Below are 24,035 nucleotides of genomic sequence, written 5' to 3'. Positions count from 1 at the left end.
GTCCAATTTGGTGAAGCTTCTGTATCTGCATCTGTTCTCATAAAACCAAAATGCTTATATAAAACCCAAGGAGGTCAGACATCAACGGAGTGAATTTGGGTCAAATTAAAGCCATTCTGTGTAAAAATAAAGATAACTTTGTAATACTGTGCTGTTGTATATCTGTTGCAGGTATAAAACAGGAGTTTAGACATCTTTGAGAAGCTTTAAAGCCATTCTTTATTAAATAAAGGGTAACAGATTAGTTTAACCTATGCTTCCTTGTCGGATTCGACAACTGTGCTTTAGGTATGTCTCCATGTGTTTGCAGCAGACCAAAATGCTTTCTAGGTTATAAAAAAACTGAGATTAGACCTCACCAGAGTGAATATGGCTATTATTAAAGCCAACAAATCTCAATACCAACTAGATGATTTTATTTAATGCATAATCAGAAAGGTGAAAAAAAATATTGATATAAAATAATGATAGACCCAGCTATAGAACATGGGAAGCTAAAAACATTATTTCTTGGAAAAGGCGCCTTCTTGCAGGAATTTACTTTCATGTCTGTTGTTAACCCTTTTTTTATGCCTTACATCAGAACAATACAAAGAGAAACATTCAAGTGTAAAAGAAACATAGAAAAAGATGAACAACATTAATATAATGAAACAGTGCCAGAGGACAGATGTCTGTTGTTAACCTAATAAATATCACTTGTCACCTATTTACGTCAGTGATGACGTAAGATGCGCTGAATCTGTTTTGCTCGAAAGAACCGATTCGTGGAAATGAATCAGTCTTCCATCACTAACAGGCGACAGGTGTATTAATTATCCATTTAAGCTCTGTGAAATATAAGGTTACCAACACTGTTTGAGTAAAATAGCGACTATTACCATTTCTTTGATGCAGTTTAGAGATATGAAGCTTTATTTCCTAGTAATATTTACTTTACTGGTCTTTTCTTCCACATATGTGCACGCGTTACGATCTGCGTCTAAGCACGCGAGCTCAGCACTGGACGATTTCCACGGATCTGCTGCCAAGAGTCTCAGCTCGCCATATTTACAGCTTCCCGTTTTCCAGCATTCAAGAACCCCTCTTTTGGACAAAAAGCAGTTCTCTCCGTTGCATGGATCAGGCCGTGAAAAACTTCACGAGGAGACGAAAGAAATCCTCATCCCGCGCCCCGCGGTAACGTTACCTGAGGCGTCGCGTCGCCGCGTGCGATCACACGGAGTAAACGTCGTTTGCCAAATGAAGAAAATGATCGTTAAAGTTCACAAACACATTTTAGGCATCGACGGCCTTCATTCAGAGTTAAAACTGGGAACATGCGACATCAGCAAGACTACAAAACACTATCACGTGTTTATTTACGACATGGACAAGTGTGGAAGTGAGAGAAAGGTGTGCTTAGCTAATATATTTTTTTCTTTAGTTTCCTCTTTTTTTTTTTTTCTTTTTTTTTTTCTTTTTTTTTTCGACATAAAGTGCAGTAAACTGTAATGAAAATTATATTGTAAGAAATATCTATCTGCGCTATTAAGCAGCATAACGCTAAATAATAATGTAACTAATAATTTAGGCTGCTCAGCCAGAATGTAGGTTATGTCTGTTATCTATTACTTTTTAATTTGTATCATTTCAAACTACGTTCATAAGGCTTTGCAAACATTGTAACCTTTATATAGGTCTTGCAGCAAACCATCATGAAAAAATTGCTCTATCTTTCTCTCTATAGATATATATTGTTATCCATATCTGTATATAGATAACAAAACAAGAATGGTATGAAAAAAATGTCTGAAAATAAAAGGAAGGAGACTCATGATAGCGTTAAGGCTAAAAAAAAAAATATTTCTGCTCAGTTCAAATCAGGGCTTGACTTGATAAACTTTGCTGTGAAATGATCTTTGTCTTTTTGAATGCAGTTAGTAAACAATAGAGTAACATATTCCAACATACTGCACTACTCTCCAGTGACGGACCTGGGGCCGATCCGCCGTGCCATGCCTTTCTCACTACCTGTAGAGTGTCACTTTAATAGGTAAATCTGTCTTTGGATGTACATATCGATTATGTGTTGATTGCACTGCAAAAAAGGCTTATCTTAGTATTTTTGTCTTGTTTCTAGTCGAAATATCAAAAAATTTACTACATTATTAAATAGTATAGTAAATTACATACTATAGACATATTTAGTCGGTTCCAGAGGGGGAAAAAACTAAGTGCGTTTTGCTTAAAACAAGTAAAATTATCTGCCATTGGAGTAAAATATTCTTTAAATGAGTATTTTACCCCACTGGCAGACTGCACTTAATTTAGTGTTTCCCCTGGAAACAAGAGTTAATATCTAATGCCATTTTGCTATCTAGTAAATGCATCTTGATTTAATTAATTTTTAGATATTTTGACTAGAAACAAGACAAAAATATTAAGATAAGCCTTTTTTTCAGTGTATGTGTGAGTCTGTGTTCCACTTGCAGTACCTTTTTGTCTATTTTGTGCCTGTTAATCACTGATTTTACTTTTTTAACAATCTAACCCCCATTTTTTTTTTCTCCAGATATCATTACTCGTACAAAATTGGTTACATACCACAAGTCAGATATCAGAACTACTTCAAACCCCTGAGAACTGTGGACAGTTTTGTACTCACACCCCGTGATGGTAAAAAATATTAGGCTTGACTAATAAGATGAGTGCTCCATTCTATATGAGTCAATGAATCATCACCATCCTGTGTTTTAGAGCTGTGGAGAAGGTTATCGCCCACTGAAGAGTATACCATTGGTCACCCCATGTACTTCCAAGCAGACGGACCCCCTCTTGCTGAGGACGAGAGGCTGTTTGTGGATTCCTGTCACGTGACTATCAGCAGTTCTTATTTGTCCATGCCACGATTTGCAGTCATTGAGAACCACGGGTAATACTTTGTTCATTTAGCCCTTATTGTGCCTACTGTGTCATTTTTGATAAGCAAATTTCTAAGGCCTTCAAATTGTCAACATAATCAAAATGTGGACTGTTCAGCAATCTACTAATCCACTGTTGTGTGAATGATAGCTTATACTTTTTCTAGTAAATAAAAGGCCTTATAGTATAATTGCAGAAACGTCCAGCTTCAGGTTGTAGTACATGTGTCTGTTTGTTGTGAGATCTTGCATGCAAGAATATTTTTAATTGTATTAATGTTTAAAGATTAACACTTACAGGGCTTACATAAACTTAGATTTACTTAATTTTCAGTACATTTTATTACATCAAATATTATGCATCAGGATTGAGGAACATTTAATTTTACACCTTAATCATTTTACTCCCACAATATAAACTACAAAGCTTAATGAAATACCAAAGCACTGAAATATCATCTTATTAAGACCTGTTATTGGATATATAGATTGACAACTGATATTTATATGCATTTTATGTAGGTAGTCTGCTATACTGTTACAATGATTTTATTGATTGGCCATATACATAACAGCAGCTGCACCAAATTATATATTCGTGCTCAATTTGGGTCTTTGAGTAAAAATGAGGTGTTTTTTCCTCCGAGTATGATTTTCATATTTTCCTCATATTTTCATATTTTTCATATTTTCCTCATATCCTTCATCATATTTTCCTATATTATACTATATGAGCCATATAATCCTGATGTAACACACAATGCTCATGCAAACTTTTGTTTCTTTTTATATTTGGTCTAAATGTTCAATAAACTGTTCCATTAGGGGAAAAAAGTTCCTTTCTAACTATAATTTATTATTTCAAGCCAGGCTTCCATGTATGCTCTCTTTATTTTAGGTGCATGACTGATAGCAAAAGCAGTAGGTGGTCCAAATTCATCCAGAGTGGACAAAGAAATGTTGTGCGGTTCTCCTTGGATGCATTTCTGTTTCATGGGATGTTGGGAGAGGTGAAATAATAAGCTAAAATGGCATGCTGATGCCATACGATTTCAGGGGAAAAAAATCTTTTTCCAGTGAGGGGGTCAGGCTCATGATATTTGATGAAAGATTGACTTATCAGTTGAGTTAATTTATTGAGGTTGCTTGTTCATTTTATTCTCAGCATCTTTACATGCATTGTGAAATATCCATCGGAAGTTTCAAGCCAACATCAAGTGCAAAGTCCTGCACTTACAACCAGTCAATAAAACGGTATATGGCATTTTGGTTGTACTGTGAGTGTTATTTTCAGAACTGAACTAGTACTAATTTGGCTAATTTCTTCAGATGGGAAGAGTTATACGGTTCAAATGATGCTTGCCTCTGCTGCGACTCCACATGTTTGTCTTCTGACCTGTCTGGTAAGAAATGTCAAGTGATTTTTAGGACAATTTAGGGCAGAGTATGTTGTTGTTTGAATATAGATCTTTTCAGAGCACTGCATTGAGAGGAAATGCAATAATGCTTGCTAAGATGTCAGGAGAGTCATGCCACGTGGAGGTTTTATAAGATTTTAGTGAACCTGTTCTCTGACTTCAGAATCTCAGATTTATGTCAAGCCCTATTTTCTGAATTCATTTACAGTGGCCAGTAAGGTCATCACCAGTGAGCCCTGGATCATGGAGTCTGATTTGGAAATTGACGAGGAAAAGCAAACATCTCCATTCATGACAGAGGAGGTGGGAACAGGTTTTGTTGAAGTAATACCCACACAGACAGCTGAGATTGGACCTCGTCATTTTGTGCCAGACCCAGCTATGGTGAAGGAAGTCGACAAATTTGTGGAGCCACGCAGAATATTTGAAGAGGTATTTGGATTGGACTAAACAAAAAGGACTAAATAAAAACATTTATGATTTAGAGTTTTCAGTTAAATTGCACTTGATTTGTTAATAAATGCATGATGCAAACTTTCGAAATTTGCTTTTTACTTTTTAGCTTTTTGTAGTGTCTTTAGTGGTGAAAAAAGGTATGAAAATGGTTGAGCACAAACCTTTTGAAAGGGATATTCTTTGTAATGAATTGATTATTGGTAATGTGTATTTTTTTTTTTTTTAACCGTAATAAAATTCACAGATGCATTAAGTGAGCTACATGTTTTATTGGTTTGAAATATAATGTTACACTTAGGGGAGTGAAGTTATTTGATAAAAAAAAAGACTGTACAAAGCACATGCTTACAAAGGAATATTATATTTTAAAACAGAGATGAGTATGCATGCTTTTGGGGAATGTAAGAGCAGTCTTTTCAATGCCTTATAGGAAACATACAAGACCTATTTACAATTTAGCTCAGAAGACGTACAGCTTTGTTTGATATGCGTGTATATATACTGTACAAAAAATGTGATGTTTGGTATTGCTACAAAGGTTTTTGTTATACTCTGTTGTCATATGAAATCCAGGGCTTTATAATTAGACTTTAGTAATAAGAGTTCAAATGAGAGTGAGTGCTGGGATGTCGTGGCATGGGTGAGCTGGGATAGACCACTCCTGTTGCAGAGTTCCAGTAGGTGGTTGGAGGCCCAAAGAAATTCCCAGTGGAAACGGGCATAGGGGCTGAATGAGTGCCCATGAAGTTCATTTTTGGCTGGTGGCTGTGGTAGCTTTGCACATACGGCACTTCGGCCTGGTATTTGAGCACGCCCCCTTCTGGAGGATGGTTTTGGTGGGCTTGGGAGATACCCTGGAAATCGAATTTGTATGCATAGCGTTTGCCGTGCACCTTGGTCATGATGTTCTTGTCATAGTAGTAGCGGAGGGCCCGGCTGAGCTTGTCATAGTTCATGTTAGGCTTGCTCTTTCGCTCCCCCCAGCGCTTGGCTACCTCGTCTGGGTCGGTCATCTTGAATTCCCCGTTAGTGCCCTCCCAGGTGATGATGGCGGCATTGTTGCTGTCAGACAGCAGCTCCAACAAGAACTGCCACAGCTGGATCTGACCAGAGCCTGTGTGGAAAATAAAGTGTCAGATTTTTAGCAGCTGATGGAAGGGCTTTTTAAGGCAGGTTGTTTTCTCTAAATGTGACCTTTTTAATGTATGGTGTACACAGAAACAGAATGTGGGTCGGTCAGACACCTACCCACAGTCCTTTCAGTGCTGGTGACGGGCAGGTTGTTAGAATTGTGTTTGGTCGGTCGGATCTTGGTGTGGAATGGTTTCGTTTCTGTGTAAAGAAGGTCGGGCAAACATCATACTAATAGTCATACTAATCATAAAATAAAGTTTGGGGTCAGTAAGATATTTTTTTTTTTATGATTTTAAAACGTTTTATGCACACCAAGGCTGTATTTGTTTAAAAATACAATAAATGAAGTAACATTTTGAAATATTACAATTTAAAATATTGGTTTTCTATTGAAATGCATTTTAAAAAGTAATGTTATTTCCGTGATGGCAAAGCTGAATTTTTCAGCAGCCATTACTCCAGTCTCACATGATACTTCAGAAGTGGATGATTTGCTGCTTGTTAATATTATTATTATTATTATTATTATTTGATATATTGTGGAAACCGTGCAGCAATAGATTTATTTTTTTCCCAAATGTTTTTAAAAAAAGTTACTTTTGGTCTTTAATGTCTTTGCTGAATAAAAGTACTAATTTCTAAGAAAAAAAAAATCTAATTGACCCCAAACTTTTTAATGATAAATGTATGTTATTTAAATTAATTGTAATGAAAATATAATTTTATTTTGCCTTAGGCATGTTTAATGTGTCCAGATTATATTAATTCAGTTATCCTATAACTGATGAAACTGAACACATATATGGTCTAATCTCATTTATTATTTAATTATAAAAGTCTGTGCATCCAAAGATTACATACCCTAAAAAGGCCACATTTGTTGATAATTTGACAATGATGCTTATACAGTTTTCTGATTGGTCACTTCTTACCTGGATTTGCAAGACGACTGCTGATGGGACCTAATGCTTGGTAGGGGTCTGCAAAGATGGAAATGTACAATACTGATCAGATATTTTGAGGTTATTAAAAGCAGTTTCATAGAGTATTAAATTAAGGGGACACTTGTTGACCTTGTGGAAGTCTTGGTGGAGGCTCTGTAATTCTGGGGTTGTGCTGATGTTCGATTGGAGAACCTGTGATTTTTAAAGAGGCAAGTGTTTTTTTTTTTTTTTTTTTTTTTTAACATTTATGCAATATAATTATGTAACATGATTTTTTTTTTTTTTGTGAATGCAGGTCAACCTTTTGGGACAGCCGGTAAGGCGCTTGAAGACCAACTGTTCCTTCTGCCGATCTCCTCAAAGTTGTTTTCTGTGCCGAGGCAAAGTCAGATAGGAGCAGTTAACAAAAGGGAGATTTTACAGGAAAGCTTTAAAGAGTAAGGAGAAGGGCAGCCGCAGAAGGAAGGAAGCACTGCATTAAAGATCCCTAAGGAGAAACGCAGGGCAGAACAAAGCCACCAGTAAAAGCTGTAAAAAGGCCTGAAGATGGCACACAATTCCTCAGGGCGATTGTCCTTTTGTTCTAACTGACTCTCTTTACCACAGAATGGTCAATTGTATCCTAACCTGAGCTCTACACCCCTTACTTCCTGTCCTGATGCAGCTGTTTCCTGTCTGAAAGTGCAACGATTCAAAAACTTTGCAACACTTTTCATTGAAATTGACAAAATTCATTGAAGAAACAAACTACAGTCCTCATAGGACCTCTCTAGACTCCATCTTAGCCATTGGTATTATATCAGTACAATAACTTAATGGAGTATGTTTTACAATAAAATATTCCCCCCCCCTTTTTTTTTTTATTTTTTATTCAATGGCTATATAATGGGAGATTTAAAGGAATAGTTCACCCCCAAAAATTGTCATTTACTCCCCCTCAAGTTGTTTCAAACCTGAATGAGTTTTTCTTCTGTTGAGTACAAAAGATATTTTTAAGAATGTTGGTAACCAAACAGTTGCCGGTAGTCATTGACTTCCATTTGTATTTTTCCATTCTACAGACGTTTATGGCTACAGACAACTGTTTGGTTACCAATATTCTTAAAAATATCATCTTTTAGGGTGAACTACCCCTTTAAGAATTTTAGTAAAGCTAAAAATAGCCATGTGACTTATCATAGGGAGGAAACCGCATTATGATGCAATATGTGTATAGTAATTAGTTGCATTAATTAAAATTAATAAGAATATTATTAGGCACACAATTTCTTATAGTTCACTGGAATAGCGTTAGGATCCATTACAGTTACAAGAAACATCTCATTTTGGTGCATTAATATAAAATGTGCTGTATGTTCAGACAGAGGTTGCAAATTCATCCAATCAGAATTTACAGTCAGAACTAGGAGAACTATATATAAAACAATTTATCTTAAAAATAGATGTAAAATTTTGACTTACCAACTTTAACCTGTAGTCTAGGCTGTGGTTGTGTATTGGTAGGGGTTGTGGGGTAGGAAAAAGTGGGGCTACCTGAGTAAACAATAGTAAAGAAAATAAGCCCTCTTAATTTACTATACATATAAATAGGCACAAACTTTCCCACAATGTACTAACAATGCATTTATAAATTGAAATGATTAAAGTCGCTTTATAGTTTTTCCTGATGTTTTCTTGACCAAATTAACAATTAGTAATGGATTATTCATATGGAATAACAGGCGAAGTTCCTTACTCTCCCGGAGGTAGTTTAGATGGGAGAGCAGGATGTCTGTATTGTATGCGGTAGTAAGACGCATCATGTCCTCTTTGGTCATTTTGCAGAGTGCTTTTCCATCCAGGGTATGGAAGAGGGACCCGTCCACATCAGATAGGCTGTATTCCTTTATTGCCCACTCTACCCACTGCCGCACATGGTCTTGTGTCCATACTTCTGGGTCTAAAACAGGACAGAAGCAAGAATAAAATGAGGAACAAGTGCTTCAGGACTTATCAGAGTTCAAACATGAGGTAAAAAAGTCAGTACACTCTCTGTTACTGCTCTTAATCTCAGTAAGATAGTGCTGATGCATCATTTTGTACTTCAGTAAGGGTTTTGGGCCAAGGGGCAGGGATGGGCAGTATTTAAAATACGTATTTGAAATGCAAAATACTATTTTGTATTTAAATGCATTTCATTTTAGGATTTAGTTTTTTCAAAATGCATAAAATTTTGCCAATGAATCTCTTTATTAGACTGTGGGTTTCCTGTATCAACTAGTTCAAACATGCCACTTTCATGCATGTGAGCTGCAGCTGTATGACTCCATCTAGAATTGGGTAATTAAATTTTCTGGATTCCTGTAAGGAAACGAGGAATAATACTGCCTACGTGTGCTATCAAAATGTCCTATTTCCAATGTCATAAGTCCTGATTACAATCATGTCGCATTCAAGTGCTTTGCTGTTGGAAAGAATAGGAATTGTGGAGGACGCCAGGTTTCCTGGGAAAAATATTTAAGATATTTCATTTTGAATAAAATGTAGCATCCCAGTTGTTGACAACTATATCATCATTCACAGTGCTAACTTTACAGTTAGCTTGTTGACGATTCTGGATTTTCAGTTAAATACATGCTGTGTACAAACCATACAAAATGCTTGAAATGATTATCGCACTAATATGTGCATGACTTCAACATTAAAACAAGATGATCTTGCTTTGGTGGGAAAAAAGCATACCTTTTTAGATTTTGGTTTTATCAACTAGTCAAATGTGTTCATTAAACTTTAATCATTACTACTTGCTATGGTGATATGACAATATAAATGTCAGCGATGAGAAACTGTAAATCGATAACTATAATGTTAATAATATAAAAATTTAATTGGGCATACTCACACTAGGCACAGCTGCCTTGTACTAAAGCTCAAGCGCGATTGTCCTTTCGCTAACAGACAGATATCACAGGATTACAACCCGAATTCTGAAAATGTTGGGAAGTTTTTTTTACATTTTAATCAAATTAAAACTAAGACTTTCAAATCACATGAGCCAATATTTTATTCACAATAGAACATAGAGAATATAAAAAAAGTGTAGAGAATACACTTATCCACTAAATAAGCTCATTTCAAATTTGATGCCTGCTACAGGTCTCAACAACGTTGGCACGGGGGCAACAAAGGGCTGAAAAAGCAAGAAATTCTGAAAAGATTCATCTGGGAGACTAGCTAGCAACTAATTAAGTTAATTGACATCTGGTCTGTAACATGATTAGCTATAAAAGGGATGTCTTAGAGAGGCAGAGTCTCTCAGAAGTAAAGATGGGCAGAGGCTGTCCAATCTGTGAAAGAGTGCATAAAAAGATTGTGTAATACTTCAAAAACAACGTTCCTCAACGTCATATTGCAAAGGCTTTGCAAATCTCATCATCTACAGTGCATAACATCATCAAAAGATTCAGAGAAACTGGAGAAATCTCTGTGCGTAAGGGACAAGGCCAAAGACCTTTGTTGGATGCCCGTGGTCTTTGGGCCCTCAGACGACACTGCATCACTCATTGGTATGATTCTGACATTGACATTACTAAATGGGCCCAGGAATACTTCCAGAAACCACTGTCGGTAACACAATAGCGCATACACAAATAGTATCGTTACTATTTATCGTGGTTAGCGGTCACACTACTATTTGCGTACCGCACACGAGCCACCTCTTCAAGCAGGCCAGGGCATGGTTAAACGAACCGCACTGGACACGGTAAAGAGCAGTCACACTTCTGAAATGAACTGGACTTTGGGGACCAATCGTGCTCAAGCACAGATCAGATCTCCTAGTGTGAGTACATCCTAAATCTAAGTGAATAGAAGATGGCACACCACAACTATAACCATAACAGCACAAATTATGAATAATAAAACATTGACAGCCAATCGGAATCATTTCTGTTTAAAGATCTTGAGCATTTAGTGACAGATGACACAACTACATTATCTACATTGAACACACTAATATAGTTACCTTTTATAATTATTGTTCTTGGTGTAAACGGGCCTTAATAGTGTTACTTCACCGGATGGCCAATTTCAAATGTATTGTGCATTTTCAAAATACTGTATTTTTATTTAAATACAATTTCCCACACAGTATTTTGTATTTTTAATTTTAAATGCATTTTGATGTATTTGTGCCCATCTCTGCCAAGGGGTCATGGTTTGGCTGATATATGGATAGTTGACATATAAAAATTGGACTGACATAGCAAAACTGTAGAAAAAAAAAACTTAACATACAAATAACATGAGAAAAATATATCATCTTTTTTAGTTACAAACAGCATGAGAGAGGTTTATATTCAATGTTTGAGGTTTGTTTTTAAATTTTTCCGTCACACCATAGGACACATTGATACGTCAACTACCCATATATATTTATTATAGGGGACATTTTTCCCGAGGAGGCAAGGCAGGCAGTGTCTCCTCAAAATATTGGATGAGAAACAAAAGTTGTAGTAAAAAAAAAAAATAACCCGCCAATATTACAAAATCCGCTTCTCTCCCCTGCTCCCATTGACTTTTAACAAACCCCCCTAAGCATGCGGATACACATCCGAAATAAAACACAGCCCATGTAATAAAAACATATATATAAAGAAGGGCTTTAATACACACACACACACACCCAAACACGTACATAAAACCTGTAAAAATCCTTCTTCTTATATTAGTGCTGTCAAGCTATTAATCACGATTTATCGCATCCAAAATAAAAGTTTTTTTGTTTACATATGCGTGTGTACTGTGTATATTTATTATGTATATCATCTTATATTTTTTGGAGGTGGGGGGGGGGGGGGGGGGGTTGGTTGGTTACTGCATGAGGATTGAAATCACGCAAATGGCCTTGAGCTATTACCTAAATAAACTGTGAAAAGATTTTCTAAAACCTCATGGACGGAATGATCCTGAGAGCGCTGCACGAGCTCGCGGCGCTATCTGCAGGACCATAGATGTGCGTGTAGGACAGTTCAAATGATTCAAAGCGCCAGAATCAGTGCTGAAACGTGTTACTCGACGGTGGACAAAGTACACAGATCAAGTACTTGAGTAAAAGTACAGATATGTATAATAAAATATTACTCCAGTAAAAGTACTGCTTTTTCAATTTTACTCGAGTGAAAGTACAAAAGTACTTGATAGATTTATTTAGCAATTTTATGTAGACTACTTTAATTTTATATTAGCACATTTTTATAATCCTACAGCCCAAAATACCTGTGATTTTCCCAAAATAACCACTATATGGAGTCAAGATATGTTTTGTTGATATGGGCTACGTTCATGAGTGATGTAGTAATGTTCACTGTGAAGCTTAACCTGCGCCGTACCTGAGAGAAAACAGATCTGACCATCTAATTTTCACCAGTAAGAAAAAGTGTTTTAAAACTTGTTGTTTTGCAGAACGTCAGTTATATATCACATGAGAATTAGGCCTGAAGTTAGGAAGAACATTTTAAATAATTATATTTTCATAATGATTTTTTCTTCTCAAACGCTGTCTGTGGTGTAAAAACCCCCTGGCCAAATGCCCCCAGAGGGCATCACTCTGATAATTACTGTAGTTACCATGTTCTGAACATCACATCCTTTTTTTCCTCAGATGTAATCTATCGGTGGCTGAATAAAAATATGTGGACTTTATATCTAAAAAATTCCTCAATTTAGCACCAGCAAGCTTGTTAGCTAGACAATATTTACTTATTTTCAGTATGGTTCTGAATAAAGATTCATATCTGTCTACTCGGCTAGTTGATCTAAACAATATAAAAAATGTATATTATTGATAATATAATAACAGACGTCACATAGGGCTAAATGCGTAGCATTTTAATAATACTGCTAAGGTTACAGCAGTGGGGAATATGAACGTGCATGAGTTATTTTATTTAATCTGTTGTTTTAATGTTTCGGTTTTTTTTACCTAAAATATAAAGACACTGATTTCAGAGGGCTTAAATAGACACCGCTTCTGCGTCTCGGAGCACGTGATGTATTATAAGGAGTAACGATATGTTTTATGAAATGTAGTGAAGTAAAACATACGATTTTATGCTTTGGAATGTAGTAGGCTAAAGTAAAAGTTACTCAAAATAAAACTACTCCAGTACTTAAGTACAGTAACGAATAAGTTTTACTTTGTTACTGACCGCCACTGTAACTCGACCCGGTGATTTTTTTTTTTTTTATGAATGGCGGTGAGAATTTGAAATTGATAGTGCTGTCATAAAACTCCCAACGGTTGTGATGTATTATAAAACCGGCTGTAGTCTGATGAGCTACATGTCTGCTGTTACAGTAAGTTACTGTTTTTAGTTTCAATTCACTGTTAGTGCTAGCTGCGCTGCGCTTGGTTTGAGCCCCTTTTATAGAAACGTTTATAAATCTGTTGTTGTTTACAAAGAGAAGTTTCAGTGTCACATAATCCTTCAGAAATCATTCTAATATGCTGCTCAAGAAACATTTCTCATTATCAATGTTAAAAACTGTTTTGCTGCTTAATATTTTTGTGGAAACGATACGACTCAAACATTTGTATAAGATTTAAAAAGAGAGAAATTAATTTATTTTCATGCATGAAAGTGATAAAGTGAGTAAAGACATGAGTGAGTCGAGACAAATGATTTCTATTTAATAAATGCATTAACAAATTTAATTAATATATTTGATAAATGCTGTTCATTATATTTATCAAAAAATCCTGAAAAATAGTGCATCACCATTTCCACACAAAATATGAAGCAGCAAAATAGTTTTCAGCTTTGATAATCAGAAATAATCAGTTTCTTGAGTCAAATAAATTGTAATGATTTCTATAAGATCATGTGACACTTAAAACACTTTGCATCACAGGAATAACATAACATTTTATAATATATTAAAATTGAAAACTTTTTTTTTTTGTAATTGTATTTCACAATATTGCTGTTTTGTTGTTTGTTTTTATTTTAATCAAATAAATTCACCCTTGATGAGCAGAAGATATTTCTTTCAGATTCATTAATTGTAATGCAGGTACCTTTAATAATAACAATTCTATATACTATATACTTTAATATATTATAATACTTTATTATAATATATTATATTATATTGTTATCATGATTATTAATTGCTGCTTTTAGTTTTTACAGTAGTATATATTCTTACAGTATAAGATGTATCTTGTAATGTGCTAATATATATATTTTTAATAAGTGTTGGGGTGTGACTTCTTTTTTGTCTCTAGCTGATCACGTCTTGTGTGTGTGAATATGTGTTTCTATATTTAAGAAAAAAATTGTTTATATTAAATACATTTATATATAATATAAGAATATAAATATAAATATTTTCAAAATATATACTGTATGTGTTTATTTTATATAAATATACATAGTACACACACGTAAACAAAAACTTTTATTTTGGATGTGATTAATCACGATTAATCGTTTTACAGCACTAATATATATGTGTGTTTTTATTACATGTGTGTACATGTATGTATGTTTTCATTCATTGTCATTTGATATTTGAATATTTTTATATATATTATATAATAAACAATTTTTTAACCATTGCCTGTTTTGTTTTGTTTTTTGGAGGATTTTTCTCTGCCTTTTTTACGTCGCAGCTCAGCTGCCAATGAGATGAATGGGAATGCTATCGGAAATGTTTCTCCACATATTACAGACCTTCTGTTATAAGCCATCATACTCTCTTATTTGTCCTTGAAATATGACGCCATATCCGAGAATTATGAGCATTATAATTGTTTGGTCTGGGTGACTCATGAGGAGGTATCCCATACACTCACTGTCGCACAATGCATGGAGCGAGACTCCACCGCTCTGCACTTTTAATAGTGTTACAACGACCTTCAAAACGCCTCACTGAAGATAACTCACCTTCCTAATTGGTTTGGGAGTAAAGAGTTATTATCTCTAATCATTTGTAGTTTAGTCTGCTGGGTTACTGGGATCTACCAGAAAAGGAAGCACATCACTGTTTTTTTTCTTTCTTTATTTTACAATGCTTGTATTGCAAACTAGCCTTTTTTCCCACAAAGCACAAGTTCCTAAGTGATGCAAGAGCCTGTGGCCACTGCATAATTACCACATCTTTGTTTAGACATCCATACATCCTCTAGTTTTAGAAGTTGGTCAACTGCAGACTAAATCTATGGCTGCTAAAATGCTTCCCTTTTTACAAGATAACATTAGTCGACAGGTGTTATTTAAGTATCATCTATATACTGTTGTGTATTTATTAATATATTGAATTGGCTTTTAATTTTATATATAGTTGCCAAGGGAACATTTCTCATTGCCATTTAAGTTTTTAATTGTCTTAATTTTTAAGTCTTAACAAAAACAGTCAACATGAAATCAAAATTTATCAAAAATTATACATAATACACAGTAATCGTTTTAAGAAGAGGCATGATATTTCAAAATACATTTTAAAATGTATTTCTTTCCTTTGATGGCAAAGCTGAATTTTCACCAGCCATTATTTCAGTCTTTAGTGTCACATGATTCTTCAGAAATCATTCTAATACACTGATTTGGTGCTCAAGAAAATGAAAAGAAATATGAATATTGAAACTGCTTATTTTTTGTGAGAACTGAAAAATGTGATCACACTTTTTTTTCAGGATTTTTTGATGAATACAAACAAGAAAATAATTTAAAATATAAATCTTTTGTAATATTATATGTCTTTACTGTCACTTTTGATTAAATGAATGCATCTGCTGAATAAACTGAGTAATTTCTCAGTGTGTGTTGCATATATCTCATTACAAAAGTAAAAAGGTTTGTGAATGCATTTTCATGTTAAGTTAATACAATCAGACTCTACATTTCTGTATAAACAACAGTGAAACACAACAGATCTTACCCGCTGGTACAATGACCCTCTTCTCCTCTGTGGTGCTGCTGGGTGGGGTGGCAGTCTGCGGGCTGCTCCGTGGCTCTGGGTAAGAGGCCTGGTAGGCCAACGGTCCCCCATCACTGTTACTCATGTGTCGGGTCCTTTTAGTCACACTGCAGTCCACTGGGGACTCACGGCTGCGGCATGCATAAGAGAAAATAAGAAATGGAGAGCTCAAATGTTTTGGTTCTAAATGCTTACGGTTATGATATTGAAGGAATAGTTTAACTCAAAATTCAGATATCTCCTGGAAATGCATATCGACAGGTTTGATCAGTGATACTAAATGGCACTGGTTTCTTACATGTAATGCAATATGGTGAGTTGTGAATGAGATCATATTTCACAATGCTTGTCACGTATGCCCTGTATTGACTAATTTTATAATGCTTTTCTTGGTGCTTAACGGCATGTGGTCACTGCTGTTATTGTGTGGAAAAGAGCAGCTTGGACATTCTGTGAAACTTCTCCATTTGTGTTCCACAGAAGAAAGAAAGCCTTATGGATTTGAAATGACATGAAGGCAAGTAAATGACGGACAATTTCTTTTCTTTTTTCTTTTGAGGGAAAGAGTCGTAGTTTTTCACAGTGAACCATTTTTGGATCCTCAAAGAACCTTCCAGTGATCATTTCTCAAAAGAACCATTTTTTCTTAATGTGAAGAACGTTTTAGAAACTTGGAATATTTTGTGCGTTGAAATGTTTCTTCATGGAACCATAAATACCAGTACAGAAGCTTTATTTTTAAGAGTAAATGGAGACTTGGATCTTCTGACATCAAGGTTTGTTGTCCCACCTGGTTCCGTTGATGTGTTCCGCTCTCTTCGCAGGGTTCTGTGTGGCTGATCCGGTCCAGTCTGGCTCAGTGGGTTCTACACTCTCTTCAGAACCCTGTCTGAACACTGCAGGCGAGGTGATCTCTCCCTTCATGTGCATGGCCTGGGGGCCACTGAAAGGCGACTCGAATATGGACTGGTTTTCACTCACCACCGATAGAGCTTCCTGTGAAGTATACAACACACAGGTTATGTAAACAAAACGCTTAAAGTCCTTGATTTAGCTGAACAACAAATCATAGCGTAAGAATAGAAATTACACTTAATAATTTAGTCAGTAATTCCAGAACAGGGATGTTACGGGTTTCCGCTACTATCGCTATGCTATGATTTTCTAATCAGCAACTGATGTCATAAGAATTGATTTGGAGCATGAACTTAAGGTTCTTTAAAAAACTCTAGGCAGGAACTACACTCTAAAAAATAAAGGTTCTTTATTGGTGTCTGTTGTTCCATAAAGAACCTTTAACACCATGGAACCTCTGCATTTTACAAAAGTCCTTGATGGTGGAAAAAGGTTCTTTAGGTTATCAAAATGTTCTTCACATTAAGAAAATACGGTTCTTTTTAGAACAGTTCAGTAAAAAGATTTTTTGTACAACCAAAAATGCTGCTTCTATGGCATCACTGCGAAAACCTCATTTTGGAACCTTTATTTTTAACAGTGTAGAGTTAATAGAAATGACATTTAATTCAGTCTTTTGACTCCAAAAAGCTATACTAGCTAGAGTCCAAAACCTTATGAAACTATAAAATTAGCACTAAAATGACTTATATGCTCTCTTATTGTTCAGCTACAGTGAATTTTAATTTTGAAACTGAAAAATACGTTTATCGGAATAGTTTAGGGCGTTTTCTTCAACTTCCAGGTAGATATGACTTGGCCCAAGAGTCAAATTAGAAATTGAGACATCATCTGTGCCTTTTCTTCCTGTGTTTAGTGTTGGTAATTTGCTCTCGAACACTCTGATCTAGGTGTGGCCCTTTGAAACTTCAAAAATATGTTTTAAACATTCAAATGTATGTAAGTGTTTGTGCATGAATAAATGTTTGTGTTATAGCTGAATTCAGGGAGCTTGTTTAGAGGGCTTTAGTATTGTCTTTAGAGCTGAAATACGTCAGCACTGAGCTTTTTCGGTGGCTCACAGGAAATCTGGCCCCCATGTGCAGTGAAACCTTTTGGCATGGGGCATGAGATAGGAAACAGAGGAGTGGTAGAAATGTGGGTCATTTAAAGCTGAAAAACAAATTTGTTCTGAATGCTGTTGAGGGTCACCAAACAGGGAGGAGGCAGCATTGTAGGGTGCATTCACCTGACCTGAAGTCTTGCGAATTTGTTACAAGAATCCGTTTCGGTGTTTAGTTGAAGTGACTGGCATTTACAGATAAAATTGCTTTTTGATGAGATAAAGTTCAGAGGATTTTATATCATGATTTCAGATCAAGACTACCAGGGAAGAATGTTCTCTTTCAGCCCTAACAAACACCAACTACTTTGGGTTTTGTTGTCAGTTCAGAATTAAGAAAGCCTGATTTGAACTGAACTAGCAGAATAAGAATTTGAATGCAAGGAAGTAGAATTACAGTGACGTGAAATTCAAAGAAATTCATGTGACTAATTTTTAACTGGAAAAGCTAAGTCACGACAAACCGATTGATGAATGTTGGCCTCACTCTGCTTTGTTTGAAGGTTTAAAAAGCTTTGCAGTTTTATAGGGCTTGCGGATGGATGGATGGATTTGTTGTTGCAATGTGAATCGCCAAACCGAGTGACAAGTCAATATTACTGGTTTCTCTTAAAATATCTTACATTTCTGCTAGTAATAATTCATTGTAAATATACTGCCACAAATCTTAATCATTTCTAGCTCTCCTATTGAACTAGCTGTGAATAGCACTAGCTATCTCTCACACTATAATAAAGGTTAGTAGAGAAGTGAAAGCGAGCTCAAAACAAGGCCAAGCAGAGAACTCGTTTTTACTGCCTAGTCTGTGTGCGTCAGTGTCTTGAGCACACATATACACAGCCTTAACTTATGGCACAGATGAAACTGAACATGATGCTGCTCTATGTAGAAGAGATGACCTGCACTAAGATCGCATTGCATTGTCCAACTCCATTTAAAACAATTCATTTGGATCAGTATACAAAAAGCAAATGTGCTAGTTGGATAAATGATGTATTCTGCATCTTCTCTTTTACAGCAAGCTAAACTGCAGCTAGTGAAACAGTTGGTATTTCATTCTGCAGTTAAAATTATTCTGCACCTATGCACCTTTTAAACCACAACCCTACAAACATAGTACTGCTTTCTCTCCTCCTGATGAACATAAACATACTCTACCCTGGCCACCAATGCCACAACTGACTTCCTGTTCGATGAGTTTCATATCGGTCTCTGTTGCTGAGAAACCAAATGCAATATTTTAGCAAACATAAACTGCACGCTGTGTGCAAAATGTCAGAGTCGAGGACAGTGAGATTAATGTGCATCTCACATCAAAAACATAGAGATGCACATAAACACATTCATGCTATTGTTGTGCCGTCCTTGGAGCCGCTGGGTGCCTGTGACATGCGTGCAGTGTTTTCAAGTCAATTGCAACAGACCTCCATTTGGTCTTGTGAAAGAAATTCTCATTTTGTCACAACAGAACTTGTGGTAGAGCAACACTGCACAGAACAAAACCTTGGTGCTTTTAGGTTTCAGAGGTTTTGCACAAAAAAACTAATCACACAGTATATCACCCTCAGAAGGCGGAGCTCACTGCAAACTGATTCTGTGATAATCCAACAGATTTACTAGATTACCACTAGTAAATCTAGAAATTAGATTCAAATTTTTAAAGGTGTACAGGTTTGAATCTGATGCATGCTAGTAAAGGAAGCACTGAGGAGCAATGTGGTCAATCATTGCTAATGAAATCAGGTTATGAAATGTCCCTTTGCTTATTAATGGGACATTGGGTAATATGGAACACATAGTCTGATCTGTATAGTTCTCTATCGCAATTGGCTTTAGCATATTCTAGATGGTTTGCTGCTGTGAAGTCTAATTTATTGATCTGAAGTATAAGAGTGAAAATCATAATAAAATTCAGACATGCAAAAAATACTGTTACTGCACAAATACTGCGCACTGTATACCATGTAGCCATGCTTGACAATGATTTCATTTATTATGCATAAATATATTTTATAAAATGTTTAATTTGGGCTATTTGACATGTAAACCCATTAAATAATACATTATAAGAGAAGACAGGGTTATTATAATTGTACATTTAGCACTAAATCATTGTTTAAAAAAACAACAATTTAACAAATATATTTCAAATCTCAATATGGAAACTATTTATATTGTATTATTTTAAAGACTGATAAATGATGCGCCTCTGACAATTTATGAAAAGAGTGTGAATTAAAATAATAATTCATAAATGTGGACACGTATAGGCTATAGTACTCCTATTATATGATCAAAATGTCAACTAAGAGAAAAGAATAGTACAAAAATGTCCTGCAAAATAATGTTAGGTTTTAAAGCCACCATTTTTGTGTTTTCTGTTTGTTTCTTCTTCTGTTTCTGTTTCTTTTTCTCATTTAGCAGTTTACAAACCAACCCCACAACCTGGGGATGGTGGACACAACTTCAGTCATTTGAATTCAGTCAAAAAAAAATATTGTTACATTTATGTTTTGTAGTGTTTGTTTTTAACCCAAGAGTGTGTTCCCCCTCTCCACACTTTGAGTGATTCTACTGCTTATTTTGTCAAAGATAACCAAAAAAGAATGAGAAATGTGCCAACCACCCGCGGTCTCACCGATCACTGAGATAATGTGTCATTTTTCGTATTGTTTGTAGCTTATTGACTGATAAAACTGCAGTCACTGCATTCTAAGAAACAAAATACAGCTTTGAGTGGCCTACTTAACCGCAGAACTGTCATGATTGAGGGAAAAATTCGTTTTAAATTTTTTTTTTCGTTTGTTCGTTTAGTTACTCATATGTTGCTAAATTATTCGTTACTACCCAAATTTGTCAATTTAATAAAATAAATTACAAATAATAAAGTGCCGTAATTTAATCTAGTAGCTACTATAATTGAATCAATATTACCATGTTAATATAAATAGTAATAGTAATGCCAATTTCTATGATGCATTATTATATTTATAATCAGGCTATAATTTCTAATGTCATATATTGTTAATTTTAAAGATATATTAAAAGCTTTAACGCACGAGAATTCGCTAATGAATCACATTCGAGCTCGAACTTTCACAGTTATGATGTTAGTCATGTTCAGTTTGCGAGAGTGAAGGAAAGCAGAAGTTGACGTTAAGGCATGCTGATTTTGCAAAGAGACACGCAGCTGCGCTCTGATCTGCAAAAACACTTGTGGTTTTCACAAGTTTTAATCAGCAACATCTTGCAAGTGGAGATGGGGGCGCTTCTCTGAGGAGAGCCTGCGTTAATACAAGACGCAGCAGCGCATGGAGACGCACCGCGTTCCAATTCGCTTCACTTTATTGCCCGGCTAACTGAATTGAAATGTAGAACAATGCATTGGCATCGCACATCTATCGAATCAATTTTGTTTTGTCAGTCTTTGTTGCCTTTTTTTTTTTTTCGAGGAGGGACTGCGGAAGTGTGTGCGGAAAGTCTGAGGTTTGAGACAGGAAGCCTGCTCAGCTCTGATAACTACACCTGACAAGCGCCCAGCACTTTGCTATAAATTATTCCTTAAAGAACCAAATCAGGCATGGAATAACTACAAACACGAAACACAAGAATGCAAGTGGCTACCCATCTGCTCTAGTTTACAGAGGGGAAGTATAGTGATCATTGCATGAAAGGACAACACAGTTTTTGCAGAATTAACAATAAAAACAACCCCAGTGCGTCACAAGTTGTTCCACAAATTAAAAAAAAAAAAAAAAAAAAAGTGAGAAATTAGAATAGGCCTATATTTGAGAAATATTATTCTGGCACTTTAAAGAGCGCTTGCTTGAAAACAAAATATAGCATAGTGTTATTTGGATACAGAAGACTTTATTTTAAGGTGTCCTTGTTACAGTGTAATTACACATTTAAGCAGGCCTACTGAGTAATGCTAGCCTAATTAACTACATGTCCTTACTATATGGTTAGGGTTAGGATTAGCTTAGGGTTACTTGCATGCAATTATGCATCATTTATTGTTATTATAATAGTAAGAAAATGTAACGTGTAACAAGGACACCTTAAAATAAAGTGTTACCGACAATATTTATGTAAATAATACAAATAGCCTATAAGATAACTAGCAAACGGTAAGCAGTATTTAAATAACATCGAAATGAATTTTAGTACGCAGATAATGATTGGGATTTTAGCTATGTTATGATGAGCCCCTGTGTTTCTTGGTTTGCTTCGTTTCGTTTTTAATGAATGTAGCTAGAGTTTAAGCTCCCTAAATGAATCGAGGTTCTAGAATAACTAACTAACCTACCACTCGCTTAGCTAATATTAATCAACATTATGTAGCTTTACTGAAAAGGTTTCAGCACGAATAACACTTAACCACGTGATGTATTTATAATAATATTAACTGTTGCTTGCCACCGTTTTCTGCCATGACATGTTACCATCCAAATAAATCTAAAGAAATTTTTTTATCACAGTTGATATGCATTAATACAGCCTGTTAGTTCTTGCAAAGTGCCATGTCAGATTTAACCAGTCGAAATTATACAAAACAATATAGACGTTTTCGTTTTGTGATTTTTAAAGTCTCCACAGTATACCTTGTTGTTGGCGCCATAAAGCCACCTGCCTCGAGAGCGCCCCGCCATAATTGTGCCATATGTGAAATTCGGTACATTGTTCTCGACTTTGCATTTGCGTGAGTTTTCGTCGTTCTTAAGATGATAGGTAGATCAAGTAGGTTAACTACATGTACTTGGCTAACTTGGATAGATCATCAAATATGCCAATTTGCATCCTAGAACGTAACTGTCAAAAAATTGGACAAACAAATGGAATAACAAATTTGTGCATACCCTCTCGCGCGCGCTGTGGACACCATTTCGTTTTTTATACGAGTCTAAATGTTGTAGCGGTTTCTTGTGTTATTAAAGAGCCGACATTCAACCACGAACGGGAAGGAAGAGGAAATTTTGTACAAGAAGGAAAGAGTGGGGACCTGCATCACCGCCTTGCCTCTCTCACCAGTAGACGCGCTAACCGTGTGGGTGGTTGCGCACTCGCTACTCATTTTCAGAACAGACAATAAACCAGATCAAACGCCTACCTTAATAGTACAGTCCATTGCAGATTTCTGTGGAGTTCATGAAGAAAATACTTTGGTAAACTTAAGCTATATAAACCCAGGTACTTTGATTACCCAGCTGGAACGCATCGACTTCTGTGCACAGGCGCATTTAGTCATCGGCGCAAACCATACTATTTTCGCTTAGACCATAACCGGATGGCAACGGTTTTTTTTTTCTTTTGAGCTCTCCTTTCTAAAATTGGGAAGTGAAGTCACACAAAAGCATCTAGCTCTGTTCCTTATTGGTGAACTCTTATTGCACTAACTCCTCTGAATATTTGTTAAGCCAAAACCTCATGTTTAAAATTATCTGATTATAATTAGGTTTTGCTATCAGTTAAAAAGTAATTTAACTAATTTATTAAAATCTGACCTATTTCCATTTAAGAACAATATAGAACAATTGTATTTGTTTTCTTTATTTGCGTTGAAAATCTGTTAAAAGAAGATCTGCAACCTTAATTTGTAAGCTATGCGAACATTTTAACTAAATCTTTGTTTTTACCACTTCTATGGTGGTCTTATATATTTTTTCACCCTTTTCATTGCTTTTAAGACTATGAACATAACAGGCATTAATACATCCGTTTTATGTTATTTACCTTGATTATAGACATTTTACCTTATTTTTAAAACATACAAAATGAAATAAAAACAAAATGCAGGAAATGGTGCCTTAAGTTAGAATTCTCAAACCACAAGCTATAAACACGGTATCAGTATCCTAAATCAACAGCTGCGTAAAAGCTCTTCAAAACTCTCGGAACTGAAGAGAATCCGTTCCGTTATGCGCATATATTTTGTGTACCATGTGTCTTTAAGAATAAAAGCAGATGATTCATAGATTGTCCAGTCCGTAAACATTACTTGCTAGTTTAAACATTAAACTTAATTATTCTGAAAACGTATTTTAGTAACACGAAGAGATGTTAGTGTTTAAAAGTTTTTATACATCAAAAATATAAGCAGCCTATTTTTTTAACATCTCTTCGTGTTGAATTTCGAGACAGGGCGTGCGCATGTGGAGGTGCCATGGGAATCTGACACTGATTGTATCCTCTTCAGTGAGCA

General features: G+C 35.5%; 2 protein-coding genes across 7 annotated transcripts; one reads left to right on the top strand and one right to left on the bottom strand.

Moving 5' to 3' along the window:
* The first annotated feature begins 762 nt into the window (after nucleotides 1–762).
* Nucleotides 763–5,028, top strand: zp3d.2 (zona pellucida glycoprotein 3d tandem duplicate 2). The gene is made up of 8 exons (XM_079444950.1): nucleotides 763–1,395; nucleotides 1,920–2,035; nucleotides 2,555–2,658; nucleotides 2,740–2,914; nucleotides 3,802–3,913; nucleotides 4,069–4,157; nucleotides 4,233–4,306; nucleotides 4,530–5,028. The coding sequence occupies exons 1-8, from the start codon at nucleotides 892–894 to the stop codon at nucleotides 4,769–4,771; spliced, it is 1,416 nt and encodes a 471-aa protein (XP_079301076.1). The 5' UTR covers nucleotides 763–891; the 3' UTR covers nucleotides 4,772–5,028.
* LOC306887308 (retroviral integration site protein Fli-1 homolog) lies at nucleotides 5,008–23,155 on the bottom strand. Of its 6 annotated transcripts, none has more exons than XM_079444945.1 (10): nucleotides 22,944–23,155; nucleotides 16,607–16,812; nucleotides 15,778–15,947; nucleotides 8,591–8,794; nucleotides 8,317–8,388; nucleotides 7,157–7,225; nucleotides 6,985–7,047; nucleotides 6,844–6,891; nucleotides 6,026–6,109; nucleotides 5,008–5,891 (listed from the first exon to the last, which is right to left on the bottom strand). In XM_079444945.1, the coding sequence occupies exons 1-10, from the start codon at nucleotides 22,959–22,961 to the stop codon at nucleotides 5,368–5,370; spliced, it is 1,458 nt and encodes a 485-aa protein (XP_079301071.1). In that variant the 5' UTR covers nucleotides 22,962–23,155; the 3' UTR covers nucleotides 5,008–5,367. The 6 variants fall into 6 exon arrangements, with proteins under 6 accessions (XP_079301071.1, XP_079301074.1, XP_079301070.1 ...); XM_079444948.1 differs by lacking the exon at nucleotides 22,944–23,155 and adding an exon at nucleotides 22,693–22,882; XM_079444944.1 differs by lacking the exon at nucleotides 22,944–23,155 and adding an exon at nucleotides 22,438–22,791.
* Between the last annotated feature and the right edge of the window lie 880 nt (nucleotides 23,156–24,035).

This window comes from Barbus barbus (assembly GCF_936440315.1).
Source record: "Barbus barbus genome assembly, chromosome: 21".
Classification (NCBI taxonomy): domain Eukaryota; kingdom Metazoa; phylum Chordata; class Actinopteri; order Cypriniformes; family Cyprinidae; genus Barbus; species Barbus barbus.
The sequence above is the reverse complement of the archived record's forward strand: the minus strand, read 5'-3'. Positions and strand labels throughout refer to the sequence as shown.

Bases quoted from the DNA above. Each gene is read 5' to 3' on its own strand.
- zp3d.2 (XM_079444950.1), top strand. From the start codon at position 892: ATGCAGTTTAGAGATATGAAGCTTTATTTCCTAGTAATATTTACTTTA. The intron at 2,036-2,554 runs GTAAATCTGTCT...TTTTTTCTCCAG, and splicing joins GTAGAGTGTCACTTTAATAG to ATATCATTACTCGTACAAAA. The intron at 2,659-2,739 runs GTAAAAAATATT...CCTGTGTTTTAG, and splicing joins TGTACTCACACCCCGTGATG to AGCTGTGGAGAAGGTTATCG.
- LOC306887308 (XM_079444944.1), bottom strand. From the start codon at position 22,485: ATGGCGGGGCGCTCTCGAGGCAGGTGGCTTTATGGCGCCAACAACAAG. The intron at 6,110-6,843 runs GTAAGAAGTGAC...TTCTTTACACAG, and splicing joins CAGTCGTCTTGCAAATCCAG to AAACGAAACCATTCCACACC. The intron at 5,892-6,025 runs GTAGGTGTCTGA...TTTTCCACACAG, and splicing joins CAGCACTGAAAGGACTGTGG to GCTCTGGTCAGATCCAGCTG.